Here is a 12,221-nt window from a genome sequence, read left to right as displayed (position 1 = left end):
CACCAGACGTAGGGCGGCTCCAAACAGCCCTTTCGGGAGAGGACGGGGACCCCCCGCTGCCCCCCGAGGGCCAGCGCGGTCTCTGTTAGCGGGGTCTCGCCCCGGGTTCCCTCCTCACGCTGCCCCAGCGAAGAGGTTCAACTTTTGGGTGTTAGCTGGCGGCTGCTTGGGCAGTGCAAGGCGGCGGAGGCTTTTCCACAGCCCGGGTGCTTACAGGTGTTCCTTCTCTATTCCAGCAGAATTACTGCCATGGCAACTCAAGTGCTGGGACAGTCTGGCGGGAGCAGCCTCTTTCCTGGCAGTTCTAATATTGGTATGGCATTGCCCAACGACATGTATGACTTACACGACCTTTCTAAAGCTGAGCTGGCAGCTCCTCAGCTTATTATGTTGGCAAACGTGGCCTTGACAGGAGAAGTCAATGGCAACTGCTGCGATTACCTGGTTGGAGAAGAGAGGCAAATGGCAGAACTCACAACAGTGGGTGACAACAACTTTTCAGACAGCGATGGAGAAGGTATGGAAGATACCCAGGCTGCAGAGAGCGACCACGAGGCACCTGAAAATGTGGAATTAAGCTCCCTTGAAGTTCCTAGTGTAGAAACCCAAGCTGAAGCTGCTTGCCCCCCTCCTAAGACTCCCACTGTGGACAAAGATGTCTCACTGGAAGCACCGAGTACTCCAGAGAGCACAGAGGACAAGTGTAAGAGCTTGAAGAGCAAGCCGTTTCGTTGTAAGCCTTGCCAGTACGAGGCAGAGTCTGAAGAGGAGTTTGTGCATCATATCAGAGTTCACAGTGCTAAGAAATTCTTTGTGGAAGAAAATGCAGAAAAGCAAGCCCAGGTGAAGGAGTCTGATTCTTGCACGGCAGAAGAGGTGGATTTCTCTAAGGGCCCGATCCGTTGTGATCGTTGTGGCTATAACACTAACAGATATGATCACTATCTGGCTCACTTGAAGCACCACAACAAAGCAGGGGAAAATGAGAGAGTCTACAAGTGTACCATATGCACTTACACTACCGTCAGTGAATATCACTGGAAGAAACACCTAAGAAATCATTTTCCCAGGAAGGTGTATACCTGCTCACAATGCTCCTATTTTTCAGACAGGAAGAACAACTATATTCAACATATTCGAACTCACACAGGTAAGTCCTTCATCTTTTTTGACTTAAGCATAGTAAGAGTACTGGGAAACTGTGATGAATGAAGCAAGCCGAGAGTCTTATTTGCCGAGTTCGTTCCACCCCGATAAAGCTCTGCACTCTCTTGGCTTGGTGCTGCCAGGTTGTTGCCTCATGGAAGCCTGGATTTGGTTTGAGCTCCTGTCTGCAGTCCTAGAGGACTGAGAAAATCTCTCAATGTCAGGGCCCTGCGAAGAGATGAAAGGCATCCTCTTTAGTAATTTTAAGCTAATTTTTTGAAGAGGGCATGACAAAGTGTGCCTGCGATGATTTTACAGCCTGATGTACTGTAAAAACAAGCAGGTTGACGAAGGGTGCCTAAATCACATAGGTAGTTTTGAAAATGGTACCTTCAGACTGAGCTGAAACTTGACTAAGCAATAATTACAGAGAAGAAAGAGCTGATACACACATGCAGAGGAGCCCTCCAGCATCTACAAAGTCAGAATAAGAGTTGTGTTCCTGGTGAATGGATTCCTCTAAACATACAGGGGCCTCGTTTTTTCTCTGCAGTAGCCAGAAGCAGACTTCTGTTGGCCTATAGGAAGCCCTCGAGGGAGTCTTTGGCCAGAGTTCCTGTCTTCTCTGGCTTGTAATCACAAGGAAAAGCTTGAGGCCCCTTTCTACTCGGGTTTATACCAAGTGGAATCAGAGGACCATCAGTGTTGCTGCTGTCCCATGAGCTGGGGCTGCAGGTGATTTAGGAAAGCCCATGCTTTGTATCAGAGAGCCTCGCCACCCTCTCCCATGGGGAGTCCTGAAGTGTAGCCAAACCTGAGACAACTTTCTAGCCCAGGGCCAAAACTGGCAAGGGGAGGCCCCAGCCGCCCTGCCTCATGGGGCAGTGAGGTGCAGTTGCTTTGCCTCCTGATCCCTTTTGTGGAAGCAGGAGAGCAGTTCAGACCTTTCCTGCAGCTTCTCAGAAGCTTTTATTTCCACCTTGTCAAGGCTTTCTTGAGGAGAGGGCGGGCTTGCTACCATCTTCTAGCGTGCTGACCTGACTCGGTTCCCCTTTATTGTAAGCTGTGCCAGCTAAGCAAAACATTGGGAAATTTCTCCTTTGAAGTCGTGTTTTGTCCCAGCAGTGACATGAGTGGTTTGGAGACTTGAGTTCAGTTGTCTGCAGCTGTCTGGAAGGGGAGGGCTGGACACGGGCGGCCCCGGGGCTGGGCTTGAGCTCAAGTGTGCAGAAGTTTGTGCTCATCAGCAGGCTTTAGTATCTGCTTTGACGGGATTTGGAGGGTCTGCTGGGATTTTTAGTACATTAAGACTTACTCTCTTAACAATAGCCACATGCTGTTGTTTAGAGGATACCGTCCGTTTAAAAATCAGCCGTGTCCAAATATTGTTTTCCTGAGCGAGTAAACAAAGATTATTGTGAGAGATGTTAGGGAAATGGTGTGATTTATCCTCCAGTTTGTTTTCTTTGTGTGCATTGTGGGAGATAACAGGAAAGAGACCAGGTAAAAATGACAGAATAATAGGAGAAAAGCTAAATAAATCATCCGGGGAACTCATGGACAAATGGGAGCCTATGCTGTGGTGCCTGTCTGTTTTACATTTGTCTCGACTTTAAATTCATCCCTGCTTGTGTTTGTACATGACATTAGGTTCCCCCCTCTGATCTTTGAAAGCTCTTGTTGAGTTTTACAGGAACTAACCATGAAAGCATGTTTGCTGAGGAAGCTCTCTGTTATCACTGTCTGTGAACTGTATTGAAATAATAAAAAAAAAAATTTAAAAAATCAAGCATGTTAAACTACGTGGGACATTGTCCAGTTCCTCTTTTCTCCTTTAAAAATAGTGGCACAATCAAGGTTTCTGATTCTTTGGTTTGCCATGTCTTTTTCATTATTTTAATTAAGCTGAAATGAGTTACTGTGATTTCAGCATTTTTTCATCCACCCTGGTAGTTGTTTCTTTGCTAGCTCTAGTTAAGGTCTTTCAGCCAGTTCTCACTTGATAAAAATCTTTCAGATATGTTAGTAGACTGGTTTAGGAATGTGCCTTCTTTCCAGCAACATTGATTTTGTGGGGGAGAGTGTTAAGACTAAAGGAAGAGCATTAGAAGAATGAATAAGCTACTGGCAGGTATATTTATACACCAAGCTGAAAGTTTCTGCTGGTATTAATGTGTAATCGATTGCCTTAAAAAAAACACAAACAAAACCACAATGCACAAAAATTCCCCAAACAAACAACACCCCCAAAAACCCCAGAAAAAACATCCACAGATATTTTATAGTCAAAAGTATTTGCAGACTGTTAACAGTACTGAATTTAATAAAAACTGTCTGAATGATATTAAAATATCTTTGGATTATAGTTATAATTTTAAATTTAAGAAGACTATTTTCAGAAAAAGGATGGCAGGGGTGCATACATACTTAATTTTCTTCCTATTTTATGGGCTCAGAATGTTTAGAAGAAAGTTGGAATCGTGTGTTTCTTTGGTTTCCCAATTGCTAATAGGTTAAATAATTTTTGATAGGTACTTTTCTGTCTTATTTTTTGTACTTCACCTGATTTTTTCTGTGTGGGAAAACACCTCCTTGCAGATAATTGGATTCTGCTGCGTTTGAGCCGTCCCGTTGAAAGCTGAAACAGTGACTCTGTACAGAGTGCAGCTTCACAGGATCAAACGCTCTGCTGCTGGAGAAAGGCAGTCTCGGTTTTCTCCCCATATCCTGGGACTGGTTGATTCAGCTCACTAAAATGGCAGTAAAATATTTCTTTCCTCCTCCCCAGGTTGGTTTTCTGCTGGTTAGTGAACTGAATCGACTTACTGAGGACACATATAAATGCCAGAGTACGTGGCCAGGAGCAAGGAAGGGGGCTGCGTGCTGGTGCCTGGCCTGTTGGGGACCGGGGGAAGGCGGGCAGAGGTTGTCTGCTTGCCTGTGCTTGCATCTCTGTGGGAAACAGGGGTCCACAAACCCACCCTGTCCTGGAAGATACCTTGCAGCTCGTGACAGTGCTTTTGTGGCAGGCTGCTGACAAATATGGGGGACCTTGGGCAGAGGGGTGGTTTAAGGACCCCACAGGTGGTCATAAGCTTGTCAGCTGTGAAAGGTGCATCTGGAAGAGCCTGTCTGCTGCCCAGGGCAGGGTGCCTGGAGATGTTCAGGGCTGCCCCTTCCTCTGCTGATGGGGCAGAACGGGCCCTTTGTGTCAGGGACAGATCTACCTGGACTCGTTTGTGCTCATTAGACATGTTAGACCAGGTTTTGACTTGATTTTCCCCATCAACTCTCCACGCTGCTGATCCCAGACCTGTACTACGTGCAAAACAGTGCAGCGTTGGTCTCATTTTTTTCCATTTTACTTGTTAGAAGCAATTTCCAGAAAACTTAATCAAAAATCATCTGCAGGGCTATATAAATAAGACATCTACTTCAGGCAGTCACAGTCTTCAGTGTCTAGCTTTGGACTGTCCTTAAAAAAAAAAAATTGGTTATCATAGGAGATCTTTCTTGCTTGCCACTATGTTGGAAGTTTGATGGAAGCAGTTTCATTTCAAGCAGACAGAACTTTTAATTGCATTACAAGAAAAGCTTTAAAGAGATGATCTTAAACTTGTTCACTGATGTCAGTCTGCCTGTTCATTTGCATAGAGTTAAGTGCCTGCTTAAGCTTTTGCTAGGTTGGGGCTTATTCTTTAAGTATCTTGTGAAGAGATTTTTTTGGTGGCTTGTTTGCATATGATGAGCTTGTAAAATTACAATAAAAATCCTTTGGGGAACGGCATTTCATAAAACAGCCCTTTTAATGTAGTCATGCATTTAGCTCTCAGGTGGCAGTAACACATTTTAAATTGATGCATTCGTCATACTTTAGATTTAGTAAGTTTTTTCTGCTGTGCCCTGTATAAAATACCTGAAAGAAAGCCTTTTCCACATTCCTAATGTTGTAGGTAACTTTAAAGATCTGAAGTTTCAGGTAATGGGAAGAAGACATGACTGAATATTCCAGGACCTTTGGCCACATATTTTCAGATTGTAAGGAGTCATTTGAAAACAAAAACCATTTCTTTATAACAAAAGGACTACCCCTCCCTTGTACATGACTTAATCTTATTGTGTGTGTTGCACCAATCTCTTACCTTGTTTTAACTGGAAAGGGAGGGGGGTTACGGTTGTTAGGGTGAATTTACCTTTAAACTGCTGATCTAATCAAGAACGATGGTCTCAATGTTTGATGGGGGGAAGAAATGGGGGATTAGTCTGCTTTACAAAGGCTGCTTCTACTGCTGTTTTGGCAAAGGCCAGCATGGAGCCTCACATCCATACTGGCAGATGAAGGTCTTTGCTGCTGCAGATAGAGCTACGCCCCTGCAAGTGAACAAATAGCCTGCGTGCAGGGCTTTTGCTGACGTCCAGGTCTCAGTGATCTGGAGAGCATGTTGGTTGTATGCTTCAACTGATGTAGCAAAAGTCTGTAGTGTGATTCTGACTATGACTTGAATAAATAGTAAAACTAAGTAACTTTTCCCTTCCCAGCTTCACTCCCCTCTTCCGTTGGGGTCATCCACCCGAGACTAAAAAGTGTTTTTACAACTCGTAGTGGAGACAAGTCGGCCTAGATCTGTTCTCCCCTCTTCTGTTGGGGTCATCCACCCGAGACTAAAAAGTGTTTTTACAACTTGTGGAGGAGACAAGTCGGCCTAGATCTCTTGGCTGTGCTAGCAGTTTGGGGCAAACTCCCCTGGTACTTATGTGGACCCGCCTAACAGATGTTGATTCTAAAACTGTCTGCGTTTATTTGGGGCTTGTCTTCGCTTGAAAAGGATTTTCAAGTATCATTGTACTGATAGTTACACAAGCTAACTGTCCCTTGTGGAGACCTAATTTATAACAGGTTAGTTTCCATTAGTTCTCCAGAAACAATAACTCTGCAGGCAGAGGGATTTGAGTCTTCAAAATAAATGTTGCTGCTACACTTGAGCTTTTGCTAGCAGCATAGTTTCACTGAGCAGGGCATCATGCTTTTCCATGCTCCAAGCTAACCACACTCTGCCAATAAAACTTCGGAAGTGGAGACTCTGTCTGCGCTTGTGTTCTGGCAAATGCAGGTCCACGTTGAATGGATGGTTGCCCCCCATCTTAATACGAATTAAACATGGAGGTTTTGGGTAGGGTGTTATGTGAAGCAAGAACATACCTGGTTTCTTACAGAGTCTATATCTTTTGTGTATCTACTGAGTGCTGGGAGTAAATACTGCAGGGAAGTCAGCTGTGGTGACTTAGGGCTTCATAAAGGTGGCTGTCCTCATCACCTTTTGCCTGAGGTTACCGTCTGACACCAGGTGGACATGAGGATGTGCCTCTCTCATGTTCTGCCCCTTCACTACAAGACATGACACATTGCCCTGCTCCAGCTCAGGCACGTGCTTCTCACTGTGTCCCCTTGCTGAGATGAGAGATAACATGCCCTCAAATACAACTTGGGTGTCTGCGACAGCCTCACGTGCATGGCTTGGTAACCAAGTCTGGGAATCAGCTGTGTTTCGGCAACTAATGTGCTGTTTGTTTTTGCAGGAGAGCGACCCTATCAATGTGCTATGTGTCCTTACTCCAGCTCTCAGAAGACCCATTTAACCAGGCACATGCGCACCCACTCAGGTTGGTAAGGGGCGGCAGCAGCGTGACTCAGGAGAAGGGGGTGGTTCACAGAATCGCGGCATGGTTGAGGTTGGAAGGGACCTCTGGAGGTCATCTGGTTCAGCCCCCCTGTTCAAGCAGGGCCTCCTAAAGCAGGCTGCCCAGTTCTGCGTGAGGTGTCGTCTCATCCAGTACAACCTCAGCTTTAGCTCCTGTTTTAACAGCGAAGGTTGTCTTTACCTGCTAAGGAAATGCAAAGTGTCACTAATAAAAGTGGTAACAGGGGAATATATCTTTTTCTTTCCCTTTTACTTTCCAAGGTGTATTGCGAGGTTCATAGGGCTGCTCTAGTAGTCCCAGAAACCTAGTAGCAAATACGACATTGTGATGAGATAGGAGCAGATTCTTCTGTTCTTTCTGCTGCCATAACTCAGTTCAAATCAATGAAGCTGGGACGATTTTTAGCAGCTGAGCGTCTCCTCCACGGTGTCTGTGATTTCACGTCATCCAGGGGTTCTGAGGGAACCCATAGCTTTTGCTTAGTATTACAGAAGGATGTAAAATAACGTCTGCTTATGGCAAGGAGACATGGAGGAGGAAAAAGCTGACTCAGAGGGTGTTCACAAGTGACTCAGTCTTGTGGCACTAAAAGCCAAATTAGCAATTTTCACTAGCCTTTATTTCCCATTACTGGTCATAAGCTGTGGTGTTACAGACATCTGCTCTCACTCTCTTGCAAATTTCTTTTTGAACGAATTACCAGCATTTATGTGAGTTGTAATGGCATAGGCGTGCTAGACACAAGCACAGCTGTCCTTTGTCACCCTCATAGGGGAGTTCAGGTAGATCTCAGCCTGTGCTTTTGGTTTGCTAATATCTGAATTGACCAGACCTAGGTGAATTCCTCATCCTAGCAAACAGTAGTGAAAGTCTCCTGAACAGTAATTGTTTCAATTTCAATAGATGACGCTTTTAATTGAAACCAGAAGGCAGGCAGCTTTAACTGGGAGAGTTTGGACCCATTAAAAATACCCAGCTTTAAAATGACAGGCCAATATTTTGGTTTGAGAATTTGGTGGATTACGTATTCTGCTTCCAGAAACAAAAATCATTTTTGGCTAAACCTGCGGGCTAAATGCAAATTTACAAATGGTTTGGTCAACGTTGAGCCTGGAAACCATTTAATGAACATCTTACTCTCCCCTTGTCTGTGCAAGGAAGTCTCACATCCAAAGGAAATGAGGAGTGGGATCTGCCGTTGGCCCTTGACTCAAAGGTCTGGGAGGGAGGACGTGAGCTGTGCTGACAGAAGTGGGAGTGCACATAGGACTCTTGCTATCAGGAGAGTTTTATTAATAGCCCTCTAACTTCTGTTGCATGTCTTGCCACATTGCCCAGGCAGCTGAACCTTTTCTGTGGCAATTTCTGGACTCCTGCAGTTCACAGGCCGGCCTTTTAAGGCAAACTGGTGCTGGAGCTTTCTTCAAATGTCAGACAGTGAACAACTGTTGTAGAGCCTACTTTACAGCTGTATTCTTAGCCATCTTGGTACATGTCCTTTCCACTTGAGCCACAAAAACCTTGGATTTAGTAGAGGTGATGGACACAAACTCTTCATGTACAACCTTTGAGTTACCCTGTTGCGCTCTGTGCAGTCAGAACAGCTTGTTCGTGTATATGTAAGAGAGAGGCTGTTCTTGTCCTCAAGCTGTGTAACATGGACTTGTTCCTTGAAGTGTAGGCAATAAAGGTCCATACTTGCGAGAAGGACGAGCAGTGAAGCACATCCACAAGCTTAAACTTGTGGCAAATGTCACCAGGAAGTGGGGGCAAAAAGAAAGGAAGGAAAGAAGATAGGCTGGAGATGATAGGGAATCAAAGTAAACCTTCTTTAAATAATAAAGAGGTGCTGCAGGCAGACACGAAATGATCTAGACTCTTAAACAAGTGTCCCCATCCTTCCTGCCAGGGAGGAAGCATGGCCTCTTATAGTTTGTGAGGGTGTTGCAGATCAGCCATGTGGCTAACACACAAACAGACACCACAGTCACAGTGACTTCATCTTCGCTGCAGGCTGCTCTGGTCTCCTGAGTCGTGCTGCAGAGGAGCAGCCTGAGTCTGAGCAGTGTCAGGGCAGCAGGTTGCAGGGGTGGGAGAAATACTATTGTACCATGAGCAGAAGGGGCTGGAGTGGATTTTCAACATACTGAGGAAGTGGCATGGATTAGTTCTGCAGGTCACTTTTGAGATGCTGGTTCAGCACTCAGGAGCATCCCAGGTTTCTCAGATGAAGTTGCACATGCACAGATGTATTTCTAGACTTGAGTTGTTGCACTAGAAGTGTTTTTCCTATTTGCTTTGACGTGTAAATGGAAAGCCACTTCCGCTGCAGCGGCATGCACTAAGCAGAACGTTTCAGGAACACTTCTGCAAGAGTCATTGCACAACTATAAATGCAGATTTCAGGAGTAACACGATGGCTTTGGACTGCATCTGGTTGTCTTGCCAAGAGTAGCCTGCAGCCAGTGCGTGATGTGTTTTAGACACCATAACAGTGACCTGAATTATCAGAGGTAAAGATCATCTAAGCAGTGGGCCCCTTTCATGTGCTTGGGTTTTTGCTAGCTTCTTCTCCCGCGTTTCCTTTTCAATGCAAAGATGAAGTATGCTAAATTTGTGTAAAGTTGGACTTTTTTGAAACGTTTGTGTGAAACTGCTATTCATCAAATGTTACATTTCCGTTTTTCTACAATGCATTCAATGGACCAGTTGGGTATGGATTCCATTTGCTAATATTACTGTAGAGAGATCTCTGCCGGTATGTATGCATAGCCAGAACCCGTGACGTTGTTACTGCTTGTTTGGTTTTGGATCCCCTTCCTCCCAACCCTCGCTCCTTCTTTCTTTTTTTGTATTTTGTTCTTGGTGTCTCGTGAATGTGTTTGTGACTTGTGAATTTCTTGTGTTGACTTCACTTAATTTTAAAGGCGCATGGATAGTTTTTTTTTATTCTTTTTGAGTTTCATATTTCTGTATCTGTATGAGCGGGAAGTGATTGCTGTCCCCCCACCCCCATGCTTAATAATCACCATCATTCCCTTCCGCCCTTCCTTCCTTAGGTGAGAAGCCATTCAAATGTGATCAGTGCAGCTATGTGGCCTCAAACCAGCATGAAGTAACTCGTCACGCAAGGCAGGTTCACAATGGGCCAAAGCCTCTGACTTGCCCACACTGTGACTACAAAACAGCTGACCGCAGCAATTTCAAAAAGCACGTTGAGCTCCACGTTAATCCGCGCCAGTTCCTCTGTCCTGTTTGTGATTACGCAGCATCTAAAAAATGTAACCTGCAGTATCACATCAAATCCAGGCATCCCGATTGTTCTGACATCACCATGGATGTTTCAAAGGTGAAGCTAAGGACTAAAAAGAGCGAAGCTGACTTTTCCGAGAGCGTTAATGACAAAGCGGAGAAGGAACAAGTGAAAGGGGATTCAGCTGCAAAGAAAACTGAGAAAATTGTGAAAGTGGAGAAAAAAGATAATTTGGCAAAGGAAAAGAAGCCGACAAGCAGTGTTTCTGCAGGCCAGGTGACAACCAGAAGTCGGAAATCGGCTTCAGAAAACAAGGAGGTGGATATTAAAACTGAGAAAAATACTGAGAAAACATGTAAAACAAAGAAGATCAAAAGAAAGGCAGAGGCTGAAGTAACTTCCTCAAAGCAAGAGCCTGCAAACGATACCTCGGCAGTAACAAAAAAGAAAAAGAAATTGGAAGTTAAACCCAGAGACTGCCAGGAAGCTCAAAAAGGTGACAACGTACCAGAAGAGGAGCCTAAAAAGCAAAATTCTTGCCTCAAGAAAAACAGAAAAAAGAAAGCTCTGAAAAATAAGCACAGTAAGAAAAGCAGTAAACTCAATCAGGAGCAGATCGAGGAAGAGGAGATGCCAGACGAGTGTCATATCACAGAAGAAGATGGATGCGTGAAGCCTGACACTGAGGGCAGCAGCCAGAAGGAGCAAGATCCCACTGACACAGCATTAAACAATGATGGTGGTCACGCTCTGAAGGGGGAGAGCACCGATCCCAAAGGAAGCTGCACACAAGACCCAGGGCAACTTTGTTTGCCAGCTCAGGATGCAAACACAGAAGCTGAGGTAGAGGACCAAGAGATGCCTGCTGCAGCAAGAGAGAGCGAAGACACTGTTGATGAAAAAGAGGAAGAGAGAAAAGTGGACAGAGGGGAAGATGCTTGCTCTGAGGAATCTTCCCATGCAGTGCCTTCTGAAAAACGCTTGGATGTGCCCATGGATGTAGAACCAGGCCTGGCACCTGAGAAGGAGCCAGAGGAAACCTCTGTGGCAGAAACTGTGAGTAACTCAGACCAGATGGACCTGACCAAGACGTGCCTGACAGTGACAGAGCCAACAGGAGATGCCGTGCCGGCACCTGCACCCCCAGAAGGGTGTACGCAAAGCCCTAAAGTAGCTCTGGCCTTACCATCTCCGGATAACACAGCAGTGAGTGAATCTCAGGAAGTGGATGAGGATGAGGGCATCCACAGCCACGAAGGCAGCGACATAAGTGACAACATATCAGAAGGAAGTGATGACTCGGGGTTAAATGGTGCTCGCTCTGTACAAGAGGAAACAAATCCAAAGATGTCACAAGGAGCTGCAGACACCACAGTGGCCAGGGAGAACTATGTGTGCATTTTTTGTGACCGATCATTTAAAAAGGAAGGTGAATATAGCAAGCACCTCAATCGCCACTTGGTCAATGTGTATTATCTTGAGAAGGCAACAAAAGGGCAGGAGTAGAAATAGCTGTGGTTTGGGGGAATCTTATTTTGTAAGATCTTATACAGCTTATGTACAGATACTGTAGATTTTTTTTTTAAGCACGGTTTGCTTTAGTGTCTGCATTGGTTTGGTTTTTGTTGTTTGTTTTTTTTTAAAGTTGAAAATATTTTTGACAACTTGTGTAATTGTGAACTCATTTAACTATTGGATCTCTTCAGTAGAGAAGGCAGGTAGGGTGTATGAGGCTGTGTTCTGTAAAGTCAGTATAAGCTTCTAGTCTACAAGCTTATGCAATTCTTTTATAAATTGTTTTAGGAACAAGACTGTAGCTAACAATACACAAGTTGGATGTTTATAGAGCCATTGGCATTAGTTGCTTTTTGTTCTAGCAGCCAACTCCTCTCTCCCCTCTTCCCTTCCCCCCCCTTTTTTTTTTAGTTCTTCTATATGTGTCTTGATGTTCAAAGTGTTAAACTACTTGATGGTTTTTCTACAGTAAGATAGCTTCTATTACATAAAGAGCACTTTGTAAAAGAAATCAAAGTTGGCTAGTGATGAACATTACTGTTTAAGATAATTATAATTGTGAACGTACATTTCAGATCCCCTCAGCGTGAATGGTGAGCCAAAATTT

At 44.7% G+C, this 12,221-nt stretch overlaps 1 protein-coding gene across 1 annotated transcript; it reads left to right on the top strand.

The window, feature by feature from the left end:
- Positions 1-249: 249 nt before the first annotated feature.
- Positions 250-11,767, top strand: REST (RE1 silencing transcription factor). Its single transcript, XM_010171174.2, has 3 exons — positions 250-1,150; positions 6,724-6,807; positions 9,906-11,767. The coding sequence occupies exons 1-3, from the start codon at positions 250-252 to the stop codon at positions 11,603-11,605; spliced, it is 2,685 nt and encodes an 894-aa protein (XP_010169476.1). The 3' UTR covers positions 11,606-11,767.
- The last annotated feature ends 454 nt before the right edge of the window (positions 11,768-12,221 follow it).

Source organism: Antrostomus carolinensis, unplaced genomic scaffold (assembly GCF_000700745.2).
Source record: "Antrostomus carolinensis isolate BGI_N321 unplaced genomic scaffold, ASM70074v2 Scaffold11087, whole genome shotgun sequence".
NCBI lineage: Eukaryota > Metazoa > Chordata > Aves > Caprimulgiformes > Caprimulgidae > Antrostomus > Antrostomus carolinensis.
This window is presented reverse-complemented; position numbering and strand designations above follow the sequence as displayed.

What these genes read in the sequence shown, in the direction of transcription:
- REST (XM_010171174.2), top strand. Translation starts at nt 250, where the DNA reads ATGGCAACTCAAGTGCTGGGACAGTCTGGCGGGAGCAGCCTCTTTCCT. An exon ending in ACATATTCGAACTCACACAG is followed by an intron (nt 1,151 to 6,723) that starts GTAAGTCCTTCA and finishes TTGTTTTTGCAG; the next exon opens with GAGAGCGACCCTATCAATGT. An exon ending in GCACATGCGCACCCACTCAG is followed by an intron (nt 6,808 to 9,905) that starts GTTGGTAAGGGG and finishes TTCCTTCCTTAG; the next exon opens with GTGAGAAGCCATTCAAATGT.